At 45.1% G+C, this 25,058-nt stretch overlaps 1 protein-coding gene across 4 annotated transcripts in view; it reads right to left on the bottom strand.

Annotated features, from left to right (window-relative positions):
• The window catches only part of grb10b (growth factor receptor-bound protein 10b), a 95,002-nt gene that overhangs the window by 45,547 nt on the left and 24,397 nt on the right, over window positions 1–25,058 (bottom strand). For 3 of the 4 annotated variants that reach the window (XM_080897211.1, XM_080897209.1, XM_080897208.1), the window contains one exon: window positions 12,995–13,088. In XM_080897211.1, the coding sequence (XP_080753337.1) occupies window positions 12,995–13,088 (94 nt within the window). Of the gene's footprint in view, window positions 1–12,994; window positions 13,092–25,058 lie in introns of all 4 variants that reach the window. The other variant, XM_080897210.1, reaches the window with a different exon arrangement.

Below are 25,058 nucleotides of genomic sequence, written 5' to 3'. Positions count from 1 at the left end.
GACATCTTTACTGCCCTCCCTCCTCTTCATAGGACCCATAACAGGTTAAATTAGGGGTAAAAATAGCCCAAGCACCCTCTATTGTTTGAGCCACGCCAAATACAGTCAGAACACACTGAACTAGTTGGACCTGACAAAAACCTGCATAAAATCCGTTTTGAATATTTTGGATCATTAGCGAGAGAGCGACGTGGACAAAAGCAAGACTATTGCGATGATGGCAGACACGTATGGCTCTCCAGGAATGCTGCCTTTTCATCTTTTATTCATTCCTGCTAGTTAAGAAAACAAAAAGGGCCGCAACCCTAAAGAAGGGGGAATATATACATATACAGTACATCAACTGCACACACACACACACACACACACACACACAAAAGATGTACTGAGGGACAAACAGCATTTGAATACGAGCCCAGCAGAGGGGTTTACATTCAAAGAGATTGGGGGAGTATAGACGGGCCAAGTCTGAACTGTTAAGCGTGGCTCTGCACTGGGGAGTACACAATACCTCCGGTGACAACACCCACTGAGGGCCAAGCCTCCTGATTTGGAGGGAGTGTGGGATAGGGTCTGAATGAAACTGGAGGAGAGGAGGAGGAGGGGGAAGATTGGACAAGAACTGAAGGAAAGAAAATACAGGAGTGAACAGAGGATCAGAAACACATCTGAGTGGGAATTATATGTAAAAGGAAAAGTGGGTGAAATTGCTTAGAGTGATAATTAACAGCGCAGATCTGGCTAGAGGGATGATGGTCTATCAGCTGGCTGACCACTGTTAATCTCTCAATAGTGTTAGGCTTGCCACAGAGTTATATGGTTCACAGGGCCAATTATAATATAATATCCCTTGTTACACTCTCACAAATCTTCTCACACTGCTATACACGTCCAAACACACCTTCTCAATGTTTGGGGTCTGACCAAGTATTCACCCTTGTTCTTTGCTGCATGCCTGCACACAAAAGCCCAAACCCAAAAGCTTTGCAGCTGCCACACTGATGTAGCTCTTGCTAAAAGCATTTCAACCTCCACCCACTAGCTTCCCCTTAAGTGAGAAGTTAGCATTGTCACTCCCCTGCTGGGATGACCTTGACATATCTCTGTGGGAAGCCAAAGTGTCAGAGCTTAGGCATAATACATACAGGACCTAAGAATGAATTTCACACGAACTGGGTGAAATGCTGTTTGTTAAAATGGTGCGTCTGTCACATCCTCCTTAAAAATACCAAGCATAACTTGAAGACCTAGGATCTTCATTTCCAGCCTGAGATCTTGACTGGTTGACCCCTTGAGGAGCCACGCCATCAGATTACTGAACTGCATTGGTTGCATTGGTAGCATTGATGGGATTTGTTGCCTAGCAGCTGCATACCCATCACAGATATGCCCCCACCACCACCAGGAACAATGGTCACATCCATGTTTACCAGTGAGGGTCTGAGGTGCGACAGTGGAGAGATGTGGGACTCAAACATCTTACACTTGTGGCAGATGGCATTTTGCTACATTCACTGGATTCAAAAAGGCCAATAAATACTGCTACTATTAAATAACCTTTACATAGTCACATTCAGAGGATTTCATCTTGCAGTCGGCAAGGTGTATTTATGACAGAAGACGTTTAAGATGTGTTAGACAATATGGGTCTTTTTTTGCCTTCATAAGGAGAGAACGATGTCAGAACAATTCCAAAATATGAGATAACACCCAAGAATTCAGATTGTAAAGATGCCGATTTTCCTTATTGTCAGAGATACATCAGAACACACAAAAAACTTGCTGTGTCAAAACACATGCTGTCATTAAGCTCCGTTATACCAGAGAAATAACTGACGTAGGGCTGGGCGATATATCGAGTTTTTTAAAAATATCGATATATTTTCATACGAGATATAAGATGTGACAATATCGTTTATATCAATATAGCAGGGGTGGCCAACCAGTCAGAGACCAAGAGCCACTTTTTTTTTACTGTGTTACCGCAAAGAGCCACATCATACGCATGGGCACACATGAACATCACCCATCCTTTCCTCCCTCTCTCTCTCTCTCTCTCTCTCTCTCTCTCTCACACTCACACACACACACACACACACCTCTGCTCAGCCAGATTTATTGTAAATGTCACACACCAACATGATAATGACAGAAATGGACTCCTACAGTACTAAAACCACAGGCCAGTCATTTTCAACAATGAACATTGTGTGCACTGTCTCACACACACACACGTTTGAAACAGACCGTGCAAATATTGCCAACTGAGGCTTGTCTTGTATATCACAACTCTCATCCAATGCGACACTAAAATACTCACATGCTTGAAGGTCAGAGTGCAACTGTGATTCAATAGCCGTGTTAATGTCCGATATTCTGTGTTCAACAGTGTGGCGGGACAGTTGGACGTCTGATACCATGCGTTTTAATTTGTCGTTTTCAGGAGACAAGATTCCAACAACATCACTGAGGCATTTTTTAACGAACTCCCCTTCATTGTATGGCTTTTTAGCCCGTGCAATGTTCCAAGCCAGCTGATAGGATGCGAGCGTTATGGTCTCTGACCGCTTCGTAAATTTTTGGAAAAACTGTATCTGCTTTTCTGCCTGACTTTTCAAAGTGGCCAACTCGTGCTTGCGAAGTTCAGTCCCTTTTGGAAATTCCTGGTCGATGTTAGCATGGAGTGAGCTGAAGTGGCGCTGAAGATTTGAAGCTTTGAAATGCGCTAATGACGTCTGACATAAGGCAGAATGGCTTACCATTGCGTTCAACAAAAAAATATAAACTCTCCCACTCTGTTAAAAACGTCCTGTGTTCATCTTCATATTTTCTTTTTGCTGTGCATTTTTTTCCTGCCATTTTAAGGGCGAACTTGCTCCTACTGGGAAACTTTGCGGTATTTTCATCTCACACACATGCGCATTTGATGAAAAATACCGTATTGAACTCAAGCGAAGCGAACGCGCACATTTTAAAACAACAACATAAAAAAATCAAAACACAAACATAAACTTTGATATGAACGTAAGAGCCGCATGAAACCAGGCAAAGAGCCGCATGCGGCTCGAGAGCCGCGGGTTGGCCACCCCTGCAATATAGTCTATGTTACGTTATAATTATACTTGTGGAGCCGCAGGTTTGCCTCTCTTTCGTCCACTTTTGTCTCTACGCAACGTTACTCGGCCTCGCCTCTCCTGCACTGAACACAACTCCCCCTCCCCCATAGCTTCACCTGCAGGCAATGACAAGATGAAAGCGGAAAATCTCCGTTAGCGAGTTACCGTGCGTGGGGCTGGATGGCGTCAACGTGTTAGCGAGCTAACCACGCTAACGACATGCAGCCCAGAGGGGCTGCACGGCCTAAAATCCTTTCCTTTTCTCAAAAATCGACAGTGCGCCTTATGTATGTGTAACCCAACCAGTGCAGGGGCCTCCCTACACCCCGGACTCTGCGTTGTGTTAAATTGTGTTGGATTGGGGTGCACCGCAGAGAGACCAGTCGGACACAGGTGTTCAATTTGTGGCTCGGACCGCGCCGTTTATTCGGAAGCAGGGGCAAACACCACTCCAACTCTGCTGCTGGCCCTTCGCAAATCACAGCAAACACTCCGTGACTATCAACATTGCAAAATACAACAACACATATACACAGAATACACATTAAGTAACAATAACCGTGCCTTCTACAACATTCCACGGTCTCGGCGATGAATACAACACAAAACTGATGCAGTTCGCCACTGGCAGTGCTTACCTTCGCAAATCACAGCAAACACTGACCCAAGATGGCGCCCGCGCGAACAAGAAATCTAAAGTACGGTGTCCTGCAGAGGACGAATGGCCAAAATTGCTAACATTTACACCATATATGCAGCTCAACAGCGACACCTTGTGACTTATTCCAGTCACTACCTTACATCCGCCTCTCCTTTAAGTGATGGCGTCCCAGTCATCAAACAAAACAAAATAAAACAGAACAGTCTCACTATGTACACAAGAATAATGGTGGTGGAAGATGTGCAGTGTAATGTGAAAATGTCTGTGTGTGTATCCTATGTATTTCCTGCAGCCCTTCTTGCTTTGGCCCTCTGCCACAGCTTCCATCCCCTTTCTATCTTCTCCTGATCCTCCCCTGGTTCGTTAACTCTCAACCCATAAGTCAGTCTCTTTGGGGGATGCCGACTCCTCGGCAAGTTCCTCCTTGGTTCTCTTGGTCTGGGAGGTGAGTGGGTGACCCTGGCAGTCTCATTCCCCCTCCAATCTTCACTCTCTTGTGCTGCCCCTGGGTCCCTTTCCTCCGGTCCTGTGGGGGCAAGTGATCCATTTGCTGCTTCAGGTGAAATTCCCTCCACACCTCCTTCCAGGCTATCAGTCTCCCCGTCCTCGATCATGTCCGACTCTTCATCCTGTCTGATTACTTCACCAGCCTGCTCTCCACTGTCCTCAATCCCTCCTCCATGAACCTCCTCCACGTCAAGCTCCATTTCCTCTCTTGCCTCCTCTCCCACCTGCTCCACGGGAAGAAACATACACTGCGTGAGTAGGTTGCGGTGGACCACTCTCTCTGTATCACCATTTTCCGATCGCACCACATACACCGGCATGTCTGGCTGTTTCTTCACCACAATGTATGGACGTGACTCCCACTTGTCTCCTAGTTTGCTTCGCCCCTCCACATGACACACTTTAACCAGGACTCTGTCACCCGGGCTGAAGCTTTGACTCTTTGCTTGTCGGTCATAGTATCTTTTCTGGTGACCCTTAGCCTGGCGAGAGGCCTGATTAGCCTGTGCGTAAGCCTGTGACAAGCAGTCATGCAGGGTCTGGACATAATCGCTATATCCCCCCGACCCATTAGTGGTTGACAGCCCAAAGACCAAGTCGACAGGGAGCCGTGCATGCCTGCCAAACATCAGGTAGTATGGTGTGTACCCTGTCGAATCATGGCGGGTGCAGTTGTAGGCGTGTGTCATTGCATCCACATATTCGTGCCACCGGGGTTTCAGGTGAGGTTCTAGCGTCCCCAGCATGTTCATGAGGGTGCGGTTAAACCGTTCAGTTGTCCCGTTGCCCTGTGGGTGATAGGGCGTGGTGTGGGTCTTAGTGATGCCGGTGCATTTACACAGCTCCTTCACCACAGCACTTTCAAAATTGCGCCCTTGGTCTGCATGCAGTTTTGCTGGGAAGCCAAACCGACAGAAAAAGTTTCTATACAGCACCCTAGCCACTGTGCTGGCTTTTTGGTCTTTAGTGGGGTATGCTTGCGCATAGCGTGAGAAATGGTCAGTGACCACGAGGACATTTTCGATACCACCTTTTGATTTCTCAAGAGTCAAAAAATCCACACAAACTAGCTCCAAGGGGGCACTGCTGTGGATACTGACCAAGGGGGCCCTGACCCCTGCGGTTGGAGTTTTCCTAAGGCAGCACCTCTCACATTGCTCGCACCAAGCCTTGATTTCCTGAAACATCCGTGGCCAATAAAACCTCTCCCTTATCATGTGCAATGTCCTCTCAAAACCAAGGTGGCCTGAGTCATCGTGGAGAGCAGTCTTCACTGATATACGCAAATCCTCTGGTAGCACCAATTGCTCAACTACTCCCCTTTGGCTGTCTTGGACGCAGCGGTACAGGATGCCATCCCTTACCGCTAACCTTCTCCACTCCTTTAAGAGAAGGCGCACGTGTCCTTCGGCACTCATTCGCTCACTGCGGCTCGGCTTCTGGTTCATACTCTTATAGTGCAAGACAGGGCCAATAACGAGGTCTTTTTTCTGCCCTGCACGGATCTCCTGTTTGGTCATGGTGGGCAGGGATTCCATCCCCACATCCCTGTAGGGCTCAGTGGATGTAGGTGGCGCGAGTTCCAGTTCCTCCCCTGCAGGCGTGCCATGGCCAGTGAGGCTTTGAGTATCCTGGGTAACCTGTGTCACACCATGCCCCTGCTCGTCGACATCCACCCACTGAGGGCATGTCTGTAGGATGTGCATGACCTCCTGGCTAGACATGCGAGAGAGGGCGTCAGCGTTTGTGTTGCTCTGTCCCCTCCGATACTGGACATCGAAATCGAAAGCAGCCAGCCTAGACACCCACCGCTGGCCTGTGGCATCCAGCTTCGCTGAGGACATAACATACTTGAGAGGGTTGTTGTCTGTCTGGACAGAGAATCTACGCCCATAGAGGTGGTCGTAGAATTTGTCAGTGACCGCCCATTTAAGAGCAAGGAACTCGAGTTTGTGTGCAGGATACCTTGTCTCTGCTGGGCTCAAACCTCTACTGGCGAAGGCTATGACCCTCTCAGCTCCACCTTGGATCTGAGCTAGAACGGCGCCCAGACCCTCCCCTGAGGCGTCCGTCTGCAGAACGAAGGGCAAGCTATAGTCAGGATATCCCAGCACTGGAGCGCTTGTCAGCCTTTCTTTTAGGGTCTTAAATGCCTTCTCGCATTCATCTGTCCACAAAAAGGGTGGGTCGGTAGCCAGACTTTTCTTTCCCCCTCTCCTTTTCTTTCTGGGGTCACCAGCAGTTAGGCGGTACAGGGGAGCAGCTAGGGTAGAGTACCCACTTACATACCGCCTATAGTATCCAGCGAATCCCAGGAATTGCAACACTTCTTTGCGATTTGTGGGCCTCACCCAGTTTTTCACCTTGCTGATCTTCTCTGGGTCTGTCCGGATCCCCTCAGCAGACACTAAGTGACCCAAATACTGAACCTCCTTTCTCACTAGGTGGCATTTAGAAGGCTTTAACTTCAAGCCATGCTCCCGAAGCCGATCGAACACCAGCTGCAGTCTTTCCAGATGCTCATCAAAGGTTTTGGAGAATATGATGAGATCATCAAGATAGATTAGGAGGTGGGTGAAGTTCAAGTCGCCAAAGCAGCAGGTCATGAGTCTCTGAAAGGTGGAGGGAGCATTCTGCAGTCCAAAGGGCATACGATTTGCTTCAAACAGCCCCATAGGGGTGCTGAATGCCATCTTGTGTTTGTCATGCTCCGCCACCTCCACCTGCCAATAACCAGAGGTGAGGTCAAGGGTGGAGAAGTATCTTGCCTGCCCTAGAGCCTCCAGGGCTTCTTCTATTCTGGGGAGAGGGAAAGCATCTCTCGTGCTACAGGAGTTCAGTTTCCTGTAGTCAATACACAGCCTTAGTGATCCATCTTTCTTGGTTACGATCACGACAGGTGAAGCATATGGACTTTTGCTGGGCCTGATAACTCCTGTTGCCTCCATTTCTGTCAGTAACCTTCTCACGTCCTGCCACTGTGATGGGGGGATCTTACGGTAAGGCAGTCGAAATGGCTTAGGGTCGACCAGAGGGATTTCATGTTGCACAGTCTTTGTATGGCCATAATCCAGGGGGTGCTGTGAGAACACACCCATGTTCCTTTCCATAAGCTCTTTAAGAAGGGAACGCTGGTGCTCGTTTTCAACATCTGCTCCACTTAAATCCACTTCCTGGCTTGCCACAACGTGGTCCATACCCAGGCATGCTTCTCTGCCTCCGCTAATGTGATGACTGCCCCGCACCCTGTCTGAAAAGTCCACAATACTTTCCACCAGAGATGCCTTGGCCAGATGCGTGTGAGGCTTGATAGTGATAGCATGCTGGGAGAGGTTCATCACTCTTACCGGGGCACATCCTTTCTTTACATCAGCAAGAACTCTGGCGACCAGGATGTCTTGGCTGAGCCGCAGGGAGGGGTGGCCTTCAATTAGGGCTGTATAAGTCTTTCTTTGTGGTCCAGCTTTTATTTTGCACATTAAATCCATCTCTTTCCCTGCTTGAATGTGCACCTTGCGACCAGTATAAACAACAGGGCCCACTGTGTCATCCATATCACACTGGTCAGTGCTCTCAATCTCTAGCAGGGAGGCGTGCCACTCCGGATGAGTCTCCTTGACCTGGAGGAGGAACTGCTGGCCGTAGGTTGCCTGGAGGTGACTTCTGGAGGCACGGAGGACATTAGTTCCCACAAGCAGAGGAACAGAGGAGCGGTACTCTGTGTTAGTGACAACAAAAGCAGGCACACCCTTAAACTCTCTCCCCAACAATTTTAGGTTGATGCGTAGCACACCATGGTAGGTGACACTCTGGCCCCCTGCACCTTCTATGGGTATCTTAGAAGGCTGCAGTTTTTGTTTATGGAGGGTGGGGTGGCTGCGCCAGTACTGGTGCGTAATACTGGTTATCTGGGAGCCAGAGTCGATGAGTGCCCTGCACTTCATTCCGTTGACTTCCACCTCCCCCTCGTTCCTGGGACCAACTAGGGGAGTGCTCTCCCCTCCGTCACCTTTGTTCACCTGCAGTGTGGGGACTTGCTGCTCGCCCATGGTTGCCCCGGCGACCATGGGCTTTATCTGTTTAAAGGCTGAGCTGAGTAAGTGTTTCCCTCCATGGGGGTCACAGGCTGAGGATCGTGTGCCCACGTCTGTTCAGGCCCCGGGAGCACTGCTCTGCAAACCCGGGCTATGTGTCCTTGCTTCCCACACCGGTAGCATGTGACCACTGACATTGGGGTTGTAGCCCCAGGGGGTGGTCGGACTCTCAGTGGAGTGGCAGAGGATGGAGCATAAATTCTCGATTCAAGGTGGGTCAACTTGGCCATCTGCTCCTCCTGGCTCAGTGCTAATTTCTTGACCATCTCTGCTAGCTCTGACCACTCTGAGGGATGTTTAGCCTTTTCTGCCTTCACATTCACACTACACTCTGATGCCACTTGTACCTGGGCATAAGTTTTCTTTGATTTGTTTTGAGGCTGGAATCTCTTTGTTTCTTTTGCTAGATTTCGGAGCTCAGCCTGCAGCTCACGGAAACTCAAAAGCCGGGGCTTCATTGGCGAGATCCTCGCATACACATCCTCATCATTAATCCCCCGTATGAACTGCCGGGTGAGTTTACTGTCACGGTCAGGAAAAGGCTTGCCTCCTCTTTGGTTTTCTTCCACAGCTCGCAGTGTTGCCTCCAGTGCTATAGCATATGAACAGGCAGACTCCCCAGACCTCTGAACACGCTCATAGAAGTCCGCTAGTAGATCTGAGGAGCTCTGTGTGTCGCCGTACTCTGCTCTCAGTTCTTCGAATGCCCTTTCAGGTGTTTGGTCATGGAGAGGTAGATTCAGGACCAGCTTTCGGGCTTCACCAGTTAGGTGACGCACCACCGTGGAAAAGCGGAGGTGAATGGGGAGCTCTATTGCCTCAAGAAGATACTGCATGTCACGAATCCAGTCCTCTACAAGCACCTTGCTGTCAGCACTGCCAGTGAAGACTTGGACATTTTTCACTTGATGAGTCTGTATAAAACCACCGTAGGCAGCTAATGGGGGGTTAGCGTTGGCTGCAGCCCGGCCCGGAGCGCTTAAAGATGTATGCACCTGCTGGGGGGGTATGCCAGGGTGTCCACTAACTTGGGGGTCTAAAGCAGAGGTTGGTACGTGCATTGAGGCATGGGTGCCGGGTGGGGCTATAGAACCTCCATGGGTCATATTCACGATAGGGGGCATGACAGTGTTGGGGCTTATAGCAGATGAGTGGAGGGGGGCTCGAGAGTCGTGGACAGCAGCTAGTGGCATGTGGGGCAAACGGGGCGTCAGCCCATGCTTTGAACTTTCAAGGGTCTGCTCGGCTGCAGAGGGATTATTCATTATGCCCACTCCCTGCACTGTTAGGGGGCTTGGCATGGCGGCTTGGGGGGCAGGTGTGGAATACAGATGGCTGGTGTATGCTTGGGGGCTGAATGGAACGGTCATCGTTGGGTAAGGAGTGTTAAGTGATTGGTTCAGGGTGGGATGCTGGGTACTGTGCACCGCTGGGTAGTTGGGATATGAGGCAACATGGGGTGCCGGTGTAGCAGTGGGCCCATGGACACTGGCCTGAGGGGAAAAAGCAGGGGGCATAGTTATCTGTATATCTGGCCGAAACACTGGAGGGGCTGTAGTTAGAGGGCTGTGGTTGGACTGGCTTGTCTGGTTGGTTGGCACTGACCTTGGGCGAATTTCAGATAGGTGTGAGGGCACCTGCATTTGGCCTCCATAGGGTGGCAGTGGTGGGGCATGAGCTGGAGCCACGCCAAGATCAGTCTGGGGTGAAAGCATGGTTGGTGGTGGGGTCTGTTGTGTGCCCAGCCCAGAGTCGGTGAGGTCCCTGATTGGGGTGTGATACTGTAACCGCTGGCCAGTGAAGCTGGGGAACTGGGTGACCAGCTTCGACTTCACTGATGACTGTTGGTCCACTGTACTGGCGCTAGCTGTAGCCCCTTCATTCAAAAGGTGAGGCTGTGCCCTCTTTGGAGTGTCTGCAACGTCTCTCAACATTTTCACTGTCCTGTATCTCTAATTTAGCTGCACCAGAAAATGTGTGTGGGCTACTTGTAGTATGCTTAACTGTGAGTAAGTACAATATATTTCTAGTAAAATAGAACACAACACAGATGTATGACAACTATCATTCTATAACGCAGAAAAAAAAGAATTCACAAAAAACAGCATTAAACTCAGGGTGCAGTTAAACAACTATCTTCAGCACAGAGGTTGTGAATGACACAAATCAGCAGCAATTACTTAACCGTATTCAATGATTATCATTATAGACAGGGAACATCATTTAGCATTCTTTCTACAATTCAAGTCTCTGAGTCTTTTTTTTTTTTTCCAGGGACAGAAACCCTCAAATGAAACCACCCCAAGATTTCACTTTCAAAGGATATGCCTGGGGAGATGAAAGTCCCAGTAATACAGCTGCACAGGCAGTTATATACTTAGTTCAGCACCCCATCAGATGGCGACACCTCTTACTATGGCTGCGTAGCTGGGGGGTGTCGGCATTGCTTTCTCTTCGGTCTCGAAGTGCCACAAATCCGGGGTAACGGCACCAAAGATGTAACCCAACCAGTGCAGGGGCCTCCCTACACCCCGGACTCTGCGTTGTGTTAAATTGTGTTGGATTGGGGTGCACCGCAGAGAGACCAGTCGGACACAGGTGTTCAATTTGTGGCTCGGACCGCGCCGTTTATTCGGAAGCAGGGGCAAACACCACTCCAACTCTGCTGCTGGCCCTTCGCAAATCACAGCAAACACTCCGTGACTATCAACATTGCAAAATACAACAACACATATACACAGAATACACATTAAGTAACAATAACCGTGCCTTCTACAACATTCCACGGTCTCGGCGATGAATACAACACAAAACTGATGCAGTTCGCCACTGGCAGTGCTTACCTTCGCAAATCACAGCAAACACTGACCCAAGATGGCGCCCGCGCGAACAAGAAATCTAAAGTACGGTGTCCTGCAGAGGACGAATGGCCAAAATTGCTAACATTTACACCATATATGCAGCTCAACAGCGACACCTTGTGACTTATTCCAGTCACTACCTTACATATGAATTCTGGTTGTGCTTACTGACCGCGAACCGATTTTATGTGGTACACAGCGCTCAGCAATCTGTCAAAAAATGTTTTAATATGACTTTGCTAAGCTACGGAGCTGCACCGCTTGATGGATTGTCGGAGAATTACGGCTACAGAGGAGGAGCCTCGCGGAGTGATACGTACAGTGTGTGTATAAGGACCACAAATGGCACCTGTTCAGAGACGTGGAGCAGCTGTGAAATCTGTCTCTTTGTTATTATGCTCAGCGTCTTTTAGTTTACATTTTGACTGCACAATTGTGAGCTTTTTGTTATGCACAAAAACAACATTATTTTCTTTTATTTATGGACCATGATTATTTAATATATGCTGATAATTTATTTTTGAGTAATATCTACGCTGTATGTAAATAAAAGTGCCCGTGTGACATCTGGGACACAGTGTGACTAAGAACTCTTTTTGTTCTTAACTTATGGCTTTAAAAAGAAAAATCGAGATATATCTTATATCGCCATCCAGCTAAAAAATATCGAGATATGAATTTTGGGTCATATCGCCCAGCCCTAAACTGACGCGAACATGGAGAAAAACAACAAAAGCAGAAGGAATTAGCACACTCTGAGCCCTTGACACGAGATGACTCACGTGGCATGCTAAGGTACTGGACAATGTGGTCTTGTCAGTTTTCTGGTTACGCACTTGGACCAATATAAGCTGTGCAAAACACTCAACTCCACACTAAATTAATTATAACCTAATGTGGTTAGCACAGCTGCATGTTGAGAACATCATCCAGAGCAGCTCCTATTTCATCAAATCAAATACTGGCTTGCAAATGATTCGATAAAGGCCATTGTCCAACAAAGCTGTACTGTTTCATTTGTGAATACTTGTGACTTTAATGGGCTAAAAAGGATAAAAGTGGATAGTTATTTGAAAACAAGCTTAATAATGTCAGCAAGTACAGTGATTCGACTAAAAATCCAGATGTACCAATCGAGTGTTAAAGTGCTTGAATGAGCTCTTGTAATAATTTGTCGTCCAATGTATGAAACTGTAAAATAAGCATGACAAAGAGATATTCCGAGTGTGTAAACAAAAATATCGCCTAGTGACACTCATCTCCATTCATCTGCCTCTCCAGTCCTCAGTTCCCTCTATCCCAGATGATCCTGAAAAATGACAATGTAATTTCTGCTCCATTTATTTCCCATGCCAGCGACAAGCGTTCTAATTCACTGGTTGAGTCCTCACAGACTCCCCACCCTTACCTCCCATGCTGAGCCAATATTGTGTTTAAATCTCATGCTCCGATTGTCATGGATGAGCCCTGTATGGCACAATTCCATAGACAGTGTAATTATAATAGCACCCTGCGTCCATGCACATCATCCTTTGAACAGCTCAAGTGTTGACAGCGGAAGAGACCCAAATATATATCACACCCCCAAAACCAACACGTGAACAGAATGGCAATGGAAAAATGTTTGATATGTATTTTATTTTATGTATATTTTAAATAGCATGCAGTCTTAAATGACAAGCTCCAAAACATGCCCAAAACTAGACATTTTAAATGTGCAATCAGGTAAAAAACAAAACAAAAAAAAGGACCAACCTTGATGGTTAGGAGAACTCTGATTGGCCGGTTGCTGAAATCTTGGACCAATGAGATCAGTCTGTCTGTGATTGGAAGACCGGTCTATATTTTCCTGCTGAGGGAGAGAGAAGCAAGAAGACAGAAAAAAACAAAACAAATAATAAAGAGTTGCTTAGAACTTTGTTACAGTAGCCAATGTAAACATGCATTATCTAAACATGATCAACATTTAAAATCACCAGTATATTACCCCTTTAAATGTCAGCTGAATGCAAATTTTGTTTTCTCTCCCCTTTCATTCATTTATTTTTAAATTAACCATTCATGCTGTGGAACTGAACGCCCACATGGTGGAGCACGTTCTTGTTGAAACTTGTTCGATCACGTAAAGGACCGATGTGTAGGAATTAGTGGCATCTGGCGCAGAGTTTGCAAACTGCAACCAGCTAAATATGCCTTTCTCACAAGCATGTAGAATAATCTTATGGTGGCCATCATTTCCATGTGAAACCACAACACGAGGCCCTCTAAAGTGCCAGTGTTAGGGTCGTTTGTCCTGGTCTACTGTCAAAATAAGCAACAGAAACAACCACTGATAGGAACCGGTGATTATACATGAACGCATATATCATTTTGAATAGTATATTCCATTTCTGGAAATCATTTTTCCTGCAGAGCTGCACTTTAAAAGGCGAAGCTATAACTAAACAGAAACAGCTTTTTTTCCTAAGAACATTTTAGGGGAAGTAAAAGCTATAAATGGAAATAACCAACGGAAAACAAACCTCAGTTACAAAGCCTTCAGAAAACCTGAGCCAACTTATTCTCTACTCTCCCTACACTGCGAATGTAAAATGACACCACATATAGCATAAACAGTGTGCAAACATGGGCAGGTGTGCATCAGAGCACAGATGGAAAGCACTTAAGATACCACTCATCCACAGTGTCCTCGATTGCCCTTTGTTATGCTGGCTTGAAGCAGTCCAGTCAGGACAAACTGTTCAAAAAGTCAGAAATAAAATAAAAATCAGAGTAAAAGGAGCGACCATGTACATTTGTGTAAACATATTCGTCTCAGATTTGTTTCTGGCACAGCTAGAGCAACTTATCATTCGTCTGTGTCCCGACTAGCGTCCCGCACAGGACCTGACACAGCAGGAGAGGGAACAGAACGTTCTGGGTGGACAGTGTTCAGAAAAACATCACTACTCACTGTAAGCACACAAGACCTCCTCTGACGCTGTAATAAAAGCTGCTACAGTAGCTTGTTCTGTCTCATTTAGAGTACAGACAATGCAGGCAGAACTAGATTTTTTTTTTTTGTATAAAAACACACCTCACAATTTATTTTTTTTATTGTTTTTTGAAACTATAATGGAGTCTGTGCCCCACATTGGAGTTAACAGGTCAAAAGCATTGCAACAAGCAGCCTTTTGCTAATACATTTAAGGTTTTAGGTGAATCTCATTAAATTTGTTTCCTTGCAGCGCAGTGCTTGATGGCAACAACACATTTAATCTTTATCTTGTTACACAAATGTGAGGCTAGCAGTGATTCCTAATCAAAACTGATTTTACACCGTAATGTAAACACTATAACAAGCTTTATTATTCTCATGCTCAAGTTTTAAAGCATTTTGACATCTAAACCCCACTAACCAGGACTGTTGAACAGTTCAAAGAGGATCTAGTCACTTTGAAATACTGTTGAATTTCACCCTGATGTCTCCATTCTTCAAAAATAATGGTACTGCTATACTGAATTAATGCACGTTTAACTTTTTTCTCTCCTCTGTTAAAAACCAAAGCCTTGGTAAAAAAATAAAAAAATAAACTGGTATACATGCTATGTACTTTGTCAGTGTATGTCTGTCGACCACAGCTACCCCCAACCGCTTTTCTATACCAACTAACCCAACCACATCCAATCATTAAGCTGTATTGTTCAGTCTTTTATTGTCTTGAATTTCAGTGGTATTTCTCCCTCCCCCCCCCCCAGAAAGAAATGACCACCACACTACTACATTTGTTCCCATAACACAGCAAACCCATCATCAACACACACTGTCTGGTCCAGCTACCAGACTGTGACTGATCCCTACCCAGTCACCCAAGCAGTTTGGTTGGCGTGCAAGTGTATCACAAAGTTGCTGTGTGTATTCAGGACAGGATGGTCATGGTTGAGCATCACTGAGCAGAAGTGTAAAGACTCTTTCACACCATATACTGTTCTTCAATGCTGTATGGCATGGCTGTCTGGAAGTAAACCACACGCACGCACACCTCGTGTCTTACCAACAAAGGAAAAAAAAGGTTCTTTTTCCTGTATTCTTGCATTTTGTCATCACACCTCTGAATCTTATAAGCACAGGCACATATGCACAGACTTCCCCACCCACCCACATATCCTGCACACTATTAAGGGGCAAAAAGCAGGACTTTGACTGTAGGCCAAATTTTGACAAGGAGCACAGAAGAGCCCTTTCATTTTAATGAAGTTGAAAAGAACTTCAAAAAGAAGTCAGGAGGTTGAGGATTTAACCCTTTAAAAAAGGGGTCAGTGGAAGGCCAGAGGCAAGGTTAAGGCACAGACGAAAAGGAGTGGAGGCTGGACCTCAAACACACACTAGTAGTTGATTCACATTCACCAGTAAGTGAAGTCATCATTGTTAACACAGCTCAACATTCCACTCTGATCCTGACAGTCTTCTCTTCACCATTGAGTTCAGACTGTTGCTAGTTTAGGTCGTTTCCATCAGTTGAATTCAAAACTAGCTCACGTGAGTATGATTCAAAACGTCGGTACCTCAGCAGCCTTTTATTTAAAGCCGAGTTATCAGATTACAACTGTCAAGCAAGCGTCACTCACAAGCAGTGTTGGGACTAACGCGTTATTAAGTAACGCATTACAGTAACTACGTTATTATTGTGGTAACGAGCACGGTAACTAGTTATTATGCCAAAATCAGGAACGCGTTACTCGTTACTGGGATTTAGATAGGGTCGTTACTCGTTACTTCGTGTGGTGGCTATCGCGGAGCTTCCACAGATTCAGTAACATTAGCAAGTGGTGGAGGCAGCAGGTGGATGAAGGAAAAGGGACGCAGAAGGAAAAGAGACCCGAGGCGGCCGCCGGTCCAAGTGTGAACTGAACTTCAGGTAAGAAGTTCTGACCTGCAGTCTCTCTGGGTCAGATATGAACCAAGTTTAGGTGGAGTTTATTTTCGTTATTCTGACTTTTTCCGTACTGCGTGCTAGCTAACATGACGGAGTTTCTATACAGCTGGGTGGGTGCTATGAAGTTAATGATGTTGAACCTTATTTTGTTCATAAGTTATTAGAGTTGCCAACCGTCCCGTCTGGTATTCAGAGAAATATTACGCGTTTCTTATTGAGGTGAAAAGGAACAGTTTGTCCCGTAATTCAGCTACAATGAAAAAGGCACAAAGCGGGGGTTCCGGTGAATATGGTAGGCTAGAAGACGTGCTTTCACTGTGCTCCCGCTCCCACCTGTACTTATCACAGTGTAATGCGCACTACTGTCTATATTTTTACCTAAACTAGTGACTGAGAGCTTTGGGAATACTCAGCAGTCCCAAATACGCTTTTTGGAAGTTAAATAATGTCGAAGCAGACGAAGATACAATCTCGAAAGACCACGGCCGTCGTGATGAACAATGCTAGCCAAACTGACATGCTAGTAGCAATGGGCGACCAGCCCTCGCCCCCGGTGGACACCTCAACTCTCGTCCGTGAGGTGACCGATAGCATCAGTGAGGTAATTGACCAAAAACTGTCTGCACTGTCGGGGACACTGGAGAAAATTTCGTCCTCGCTGGAAAACGTCTCCAAACGCGTCACGGAGGCAGAGCAGAGAATCTCAGATATGGAAGATGGGGTGACTGACCTCGCGGGGAGGCTGGCTGAAGCGGAGGGGAGGATTAAGGTTATGGCAAAAGGTTTGGACGACTTAGAGAACCGCAGCAGGCGCGACAATATTCGCATCATTAACCTGAAAGAAGGTGCGGAGGGTGAGAGCCCTACTCAGTTTTTTGAGGCTTGGCTGCCTGCCACACTCGGGCTGAGACACAGCTTCGCGGGTAAAGCCCGCATTAAAGTTGACCGCGCACACCGGGGCCTCGGCCCGCGGGGTGCTCACCCCAGGCCGGTGATCATCAAGCTCCACAACTCCAGAGATAAACAGCGGATTATGGCTGCAGTGAAAGCGGCCCCCGAACTCCACCACGACGGGCAGCGGATCTTCATACATCAGGATTTCTCCTACGCGATCCGTGAGAAACGACGGGGATTTAATGCTTCTTGCCGTGCCTTAATCGACAAGGGCATCCGCTTTAGGATGCGCTATCCAGCGACGCTTGTGCTGACTTACAATGGCAATGAGCACAAGTTTGAATCGCCTAAAGATGCACAAAGTTTCATCAATGCGCTGGATTAATAGATGCTTGCCCCGTACAAACTGTGGCACTGCCGGACTTAACTGGGACCGTGTCATTGGACGCCTGAGTCCGCAGCGTTTAACGCAGTTTGAGGAGGCAGAGACGGTTTAACGGGGAAAATAGCCTAATTGTTTACTCAGTCTCTAATTTTGATTCACAACTGACAGTAACCCGATTCCATTCAGGTTTGGGGAGCGGGGGCGGGGTTTTGCTTTGTTTTTTTTTTTCTTTTTCTTGTCTTCTCTCTCCTTCTCTCCCGTGGAGTGAAACTTCTTTTGGCTGCACTGGGCTTGTGACACCACCCGGTGGGTGGCATTTTCATTTTTGTTTGTTTCTTGTTTGTCTGTTTTTAGTCCGTGATACCTTGACGTTTATCTTAATTCTGTTATTGTATGCAATTTGTTGTGTGGGTGAAGGTTCCTTTGCCATCTTTTTGTGATGGTTTTGTTCATGTCAGCACGGCCGGTTCAGGCCATGGGTTAAGTCTTTCACATGTCTTTTATTATGATGGCTCTTTCTGTTTGCCTTGGGTTGACGATTCTTGTCCAATGACAGATTACTTTTGCAATGAGTAACACTAAAATTATTACTCTTAATGTCAAGGGAATTAACCACGTCATTAAGAGGCGCAAGATAATTTCCTTACTCAAAAAAGATAGAGTGCAGATTGCATTACTGCAAGAGACTCACCTCACAGATTCCGAACACCTAAAACTCAAACGTGATTGGGTGGGACAAATTTATTATTCCTCCTTTAACTCTAAAAGTAGAGGCGTCGCAATATTGGTCCATAAAAATCTACCATTCACGCTACATACTATTGTAAGGGATACGGACGGACGATTTATTTTGATTACTGGGCTTCTATATGGGGAATTAATTCTATTGGGAAGTGTTTATGCACCAAATACTTTTGATAGATCGTTCTATTCAAATTTTCTGGCAAAAACCTCCCCTGTGTGTCCGAACCACGTAATAATTGGTGGGGATTTTAACTGTGGCTTGAATCCTGAAACTGATTATAATCCACCAAAATCTCAACCATCTTCAAAAATGGCAAAGGCTACAACGGACCTCTGTTCAGATCTTGGTCTCTTTGATGCTTGGAGAGTTTGTAATCCACATGTGAAGGACTTCACATTTTTCTCACGCCCCCATTTTTCCTTTTCCAGGATTGACTACATGTTTGTTTCTGGATCTGTCCTTGACAGAACTCGGGGCTGTTTGATCCGCACATGTGCGCTTTCGGACCACTCGTCAGTTTCAATGGAGCTATCACCACCTTATTATGACCCTTCGTCTAGACATTGGCGGCTAAACCCAGCTCTCCTTAGTGACCCTAAATTTGTAAAGTATTTAGAAGATCAGTGGGAACTCTATCTTTCTACAAATGACTTACCGGGGGTTAGTGCTTCTACTCTATGGGAGGCGGGTAAGGCATTTCTCAGGGGCTCCGTTATCTCTTTTACCTCGGCAAAAAAGAAGAGCAACTTAGCCAAACAATTAGTGCTTGAACGCGATATCACTGACTTGGAGAGGGAGTTTAAGAAATCCTCGTCTATTTCTGTGCTTCGGAAGTTGGATGCAGCTAGATCGGCCCTGGACCAACTGTTAACTCAGAAAGCGGAAACTGCAATATTCTATGCGAAGCATAGATTATTTGAATCAGGCAACAAACCTGGACGCTTGCTCGCCCGACTTGCCCAAGGGAAACGGGGCTCTTATGCAATACCCTCTCTAAAAGATAAGGCAGGTGTCTTACAGTTTGAGGCTAAACTTATCAGCAAAATAATGAAAGAGTTCTATCAAGACTTATATTCCCCTGAGTGTCAAAATACTGTAGACGCCAGGAAACTGTTTCTTGACACTGTTAACCTCCCTATACTGTCAGAGGAAAGTCGATTGGATCTTTGCAGCCCTATCAGGGTGCAGGAGGTCTTGGATGCAATTAAATCCTTACAGAGTGGGAAGGCTCCGGGCCCTGATGGGTTTGGGCCAGAGTTTTATAAAAAAAATGGCCAAACATGTGGCGGGTCCTTTGTTGGGAATGTATACAGAATCTCTTGAGAGGGGCGTGCTTCCACCCACCCTAAACCTTGCCCATATATCCCTGATCTTAAAGAAGGATAAACCCGCGGATCTGTGTACATCCTACAGACCTATAAGTCTACTTAGTGTGGATTGTAAGATTCTGTCCAAAATTTTATCCAGACGTTTGGAGGAGGTTCTGCCGGTTCTGATAAAGCCTGACCAGACGGGATTCGTCAAGAATAGATACTCCCGCTCCAATGTCCACCGACTCATAAATGTTGCGCAGTTCTCTCAGAACACCAATTATAGGGCTCTTGCGATCTCTTTGGATGCTGAGAAAGCATTTGATCGGGTGGAGTGGGAGTATCTATTTGATGTTTTGGACAGGTTTGGTTTGGGATCTGAATTTGTCAAGTGGGTCAAACTGCTGTATGGGGCCCCAGCTGCAAGGGTCTTGGTTAATGGCTCGGTCTCGGATGTCTTCCCACTGGGTAGGGGAACGCGGCAAGGATGCCCCCTCTCTCCCCTGTTGTTTGCACTTGCCTTGGAGCCACTGGCAGAGGCTATAAGAACTGATCCTGAGATCTGTGGGGTGACCTTGTCGAATACTGAATACAGGATTTCCCTTTATGCAGATGACGTGTTGCTCTTTCTCACTAAGCCAGAAACTTCTATTCCTGCACTGACACATATCATCAACCAATTTGGCCTCTTCTCAGGGTATAAGATAAATTATGATAAATCTGAAGCTTTGCCACTGGGTGACGGGGGGAGGTGGGACGCTCCTCCTAATTTCCCTTTCAGGTGGTCGACCACGGGTTTCACATATTTAGGTATCAGGGTGTCCGCAGACACAGCGGAGTTGTACAAGTTGAACTTCAAGCCGATTGTGGCCTCAATCAAGAATGACCTCAATAGGTGGTTTGACCTCCCCCTGTCTTGGACGGGTAGAATAAGTTTAATCAAGATGAATGTGCTACCCAGAATATTATACCCCATTCAAATGTTGCCTCTCAGGATCAACAGAAAAACATTCATAGAGATTGAGGGATGTCTTTCTAAATTCATATGGCGTGGGAAGAAATCTAGACTAAAGATACAGATTTTACAACTGCCCACGGATGAGGGGGGTCAGGCACTGCCTAACTTTTTATATTACTACTGGGCTTGCCATGCACAAATAATCTCAGGGTGGTTACATTCCTTCCTTCACCGGGGCGAACCATCGGTAGATGCCTGGTGCTGTGACCCTCTCTCACCTCTTAGTCTCTTATCCACTGACCTGGCAGACCTCCCTCTTGGTGTCAGAACTAATTCCGTCTTGATGCCCACTTTAAAGGTTTGGCGTGATATTACTGCCCACGTCGGAAGAAGAGGTTTCTCTAGTGCACTGCAGCCTCTAACTAGGAATAAAGCTTTCCCCCCGGGTATTGGCATTAATATATTTGATGATTGGTATTCCAAAGGTATAAGATTTATTTGTGATCTGTTCGAAAGGGGTAGTTTTATGGCCTTTAATCAAGTTCAAGTTAAGTATAATTTACCACAGAAACACTTCTTTGGATTCCTGCAAGTAAGGCATTATGTGAACTCCCTTAAATTTCCAGCCAATCAACCAGTTTTGAACCCTGTTGAAAGCTTTCTTCTCAAAGTTAACGAGGAAATGACTACAAAAAAGAAATTTATTTCTCTTTGTTATGGGAAATTGTTGTCTTTGAACTTTATAACCACTGATAAGGCCAGGGTTCGGTGGGAAACCGACCTCGAAGCTCAGGTTGGTGCGGAAGCATGGTCCAAAACTTTCAGATCTGCCATGAAATTGTTTCCCTGTAACAGACTAAAGGAAAGCCAGTACAGAATCTTACATAGACTACAGCGTACGCCGGAGTTCCTAAATAAAATTCACCCTCAGATTTCTGCTCTTTGTGTGAAGTGCAATACGGCTGTAGGGACCTATTACCACTGCATATGGCAATGTCCTTTAATTACTAGATTTTGGAAGAATATTGCTATAGAGCTTTGCTCCATTTTCCACCGAACGATCCCACTGAACCCTATGCTGTTCGTTCTGGGTCTATCTATAGAAGGGCTCTCTCTGTCTTCTGTACAGATGCTTTTGTTAAGTAAACTTTTACATTTGGCGAGGCGATGTGTACTGTTTCAATGGATTCAGAGACGGCCTCCTACTGTTACACAGTGGTACAGAGAACTGCTCAGGGTGCTGCCGATGGAGCGCCTCAGTGCCATCATAAAGGGCAATTGTAATGCATTCTGTAGCATATGGCAGCCTCTGCTTGATCACCTACCTCATGACCTTACTGTGCTATTACATAAGGGGGACTCGCTGTTTGTTTTTAAACACACTGATTAATGTCTGTGTTTTTTTCCCCCCCCCCCCCCCTTTTTTTTTTTTTTTTTTTTTTAATTTATTGTTTCCCTTGACTTCGAATGTGAAACGCTTTACATATTTTGTCCCAGGCGTGTGTACTGGTAACTCATATACCTGCATTTGCTTTGTTATTTTTTTTTTTTTTTTTTTTGTGCTTGGCTGTGCTGACTTGTTGCTGTTCGTGTTGTTCTGACAAAATCAATAAATCATCGTTTCAAAAAAAAAAAAAAAGAAAAAGGCACAAAGCTGGAGTTATTCTGTGTCTTTACGCTGCACAGCTGCCTCTTCTTCTCTCATTCTCCCCCCTCCCTCTCCCGTTTCTGGGTCATTCTTACTATTCGGTGCCATTTGAGTCCTAATGACATAATATGGTATATTTAGTGTAAAACTTGTCTAATGCTTATTTCTAAACCATTTTCTTGTATGTTTAACCCCCCTCTACCATAGAACACATTGATATATACACAGGATAAATACATTAAAAGTAAATTACTTTTATTTTAGCACAAGTCACTAAAGTACTATGTCCCCAGTCATGCTTGCTCGACTTCAGTTACAAATATAACTTAAAAAAATAAAAAATAAATCTAGATTTTTCATCATTTCTGGATTGGCTTATTTCTAATGTTCCTCATCAAATGTTCTTTTTTATTATTAATGCATGTTTAATACTTAAAATCTTTAAAAAATGTGTCCCTGAATCAACTGTCACCCCTGTTACTCTGATAAGAATTCCATAGAACACATCACCTGATTATTCTTTTAGTCACATGACACTCCCGGATGTAACATATTTTGGAGGGAAAACTTTCAAGAAGAAGACGAGTAAGTACCACTCTTTAATCAACCCTTTTTTCAATGTTTTAGCAAGATTTTGTAATGTGGCAAAGCATAACACGTCCAACCTGTTACACTTATAATAGTGGAAACAATTTTTTTTTTGTAATTTTTATAATATGGCTAATAAACATGTTAAAAATGGTTCTTAGTGGTCACCATGTACTAGCTTGTTGTTCATCATACTAGTAGTAATGGCTAAGTTTAGCATAAAATCTCCCCCCTGTTACCGTCACCCCTGTTATTGCTATGCACTGTAACATGAAATTTCCTTGCAGATTTTAAAAAGGGACATTGTAGCTTTTAGAAAATGTAAATATTACTATAACTGTGTATTCAAAACAGTTATTAATAGAAAATTGAATGTCCTGTAACAGGGTGGACATTTGGCACGTCATGGGTAAAGACTTTGATTTTAAAAAATATTATAATATAATATCCTTAGCTGGACCAATACATTTTTCTTATAGGTTGAAAATCCCTCTTTTAGATGAAATGTTAAAATAATTCAAAATTTTGTATTTTTTGATGAAGAGTGATCACACTGAAATGGCACCGAATAGTAGGAATGACTCTTCTACTTCAATCATGAAACTGATCAATGATCAGCTGATCGGCTCTCTTGTTTGTTTATCACCCACTTTGCACCGAAAGAGGAAACCAGCGGATGTCGCGCTAAACAACAGCAGCACGTTTAAGCTTGATCAGCTGTTGTTAGAATTTATTTAATATTAATTTCTAGTATCAGCTGATGTTTGCTGGAGCCACAGCTGTAAAAAAAAAAAGCTGCTGGTCATGATATGGTTTGGTTATCTGGTGAGAGGGAAACATGAAGATGAAACCAGGAGATGTCCTTACTGAATCATCAGAGCTGAGCAGGTGATGGAGAAACAGGTTTACCTTTTAGGTGACATGAATGAGTTGAAGGGAAGTTATGAACTGTTTCTGAGAGACAAATAACCCCAGGATCCTTTTTTAGGTAGCTGACAGCTGGTAACTGTGCAGGGGCGGATCTAGCAAAGTGTGGCCAAGGGGGCAGGTAGGGCATTAACAGGGAATGGGGGGCACAAAGAAATACTTTTCTTTCTTATTCTCATTTAAAATGTCTAGCTTTTAAAAAATAATTATCTGAATCTTACAACAAACGATTGATCGATTGATGCATATATACCATCAAAACAGTGTACATCACTGTCACAACAGTGTTTGTTTTCATTCAAAGGCTTTATGATTTTTCCTATAATGGTGGGCCAGTTTCTAGTCAAAATGCCCGGGCCAATTTTCTTTCCCAGTCCAGCCCTGTATGCAGCTCATCTGCAGTCTGGTGTTACCTACATCTTCCTATTCAGAAGGCAGAATTTCTGAGTTCTGAGTACAATCGAAAGCACCACGACTGCAGTTTTTGTGTTGGATGTAAAAGGCGCACATGACTGTGACGTAGGCTAGAATCATGGCAGCGGTCAATGACGGTCCAGGCGTGGGATTTCTCTCGTGGAAATATGCACATTATCATATCCTTTCTATTGGTAGGTGGCACAGTGCACTTGTGGCAAGTAAGCAAGCTAGAAGACTGGCAAAGTTATGGAAGCAACACATTAACAAGAGAATTCTGAGTAAAACCAAAGTTACTTTCCCTAGTAACTAGTTACTTTGAAAGTAACGAGTAACTTGAAGTAACTGAGTTACTTTTGAGAGAACTAGTAATGTAACTAAGTTACTATTTTAAAGTAACTTACCCAACACTGCTCACAAGTGAGGGGAGGTTTTTTCCTCCTGCCTGGCAGCTCCATCTTCAACATCCTTTTTCCCCAGTACGTTCAATTCAAAATTTTTAACTTTTCAGTGCACACAGTAATTACATAAGCACCAACTGTGCTCATTTAGGATCCTTACTGCAAAACTGTCCACTTGTCCTCTGCACAGTGGACACTACACGCTTGACTGCAGTCTGCAGACATTAGAGAGGCTGAAGCTTTTAAGTATCACAGGATAAAAATTGCACTTTCTATTACCGTTTTAATGAGAACAAAAATTCTTTAAATATAAGATCACTAATGCTAAAAGGGTCCTAGTCTTATTTCAGACTGACCTACTGGGAAAAAAACAACGCTAATAGGCTTGTTGCAACATACAGTACATGAACACTAGGCAGCAAGTGGAAATCCCTTATTACATAACTAACTAGAATGAGATCAGGAGGTCACACTAATGTCTGCTACAAAGCTTTGTTGATTAATTTGTTTATACTGTGGAAACGTAGCTGTAGCTGTAGTTAAAATCAAATGAGCCATGGCAGAGCTGGGCCATGACAGACATTTGCATAACATTACAAGACTGAGGGCTTTAATCACCACTTTTTAGTCTGG

This window comes from Rhamphochromis sp. 'chilingali', assembly GCF_963969265.1.
Source record: "Rhamphochromis sp. 'chilingali' genome assembly, chromosome: 11".
Lineage (NCBI taxonomy): Eukaryota > Metazoa > Chordata > Actinopteri > Cichliformes > Cichlidae > Rhamphochromis > Rhamphochromis sp. 'chilingali'.
This window is presented reverse-complemented; position numbering and strand designations above follow the sequence as displayed.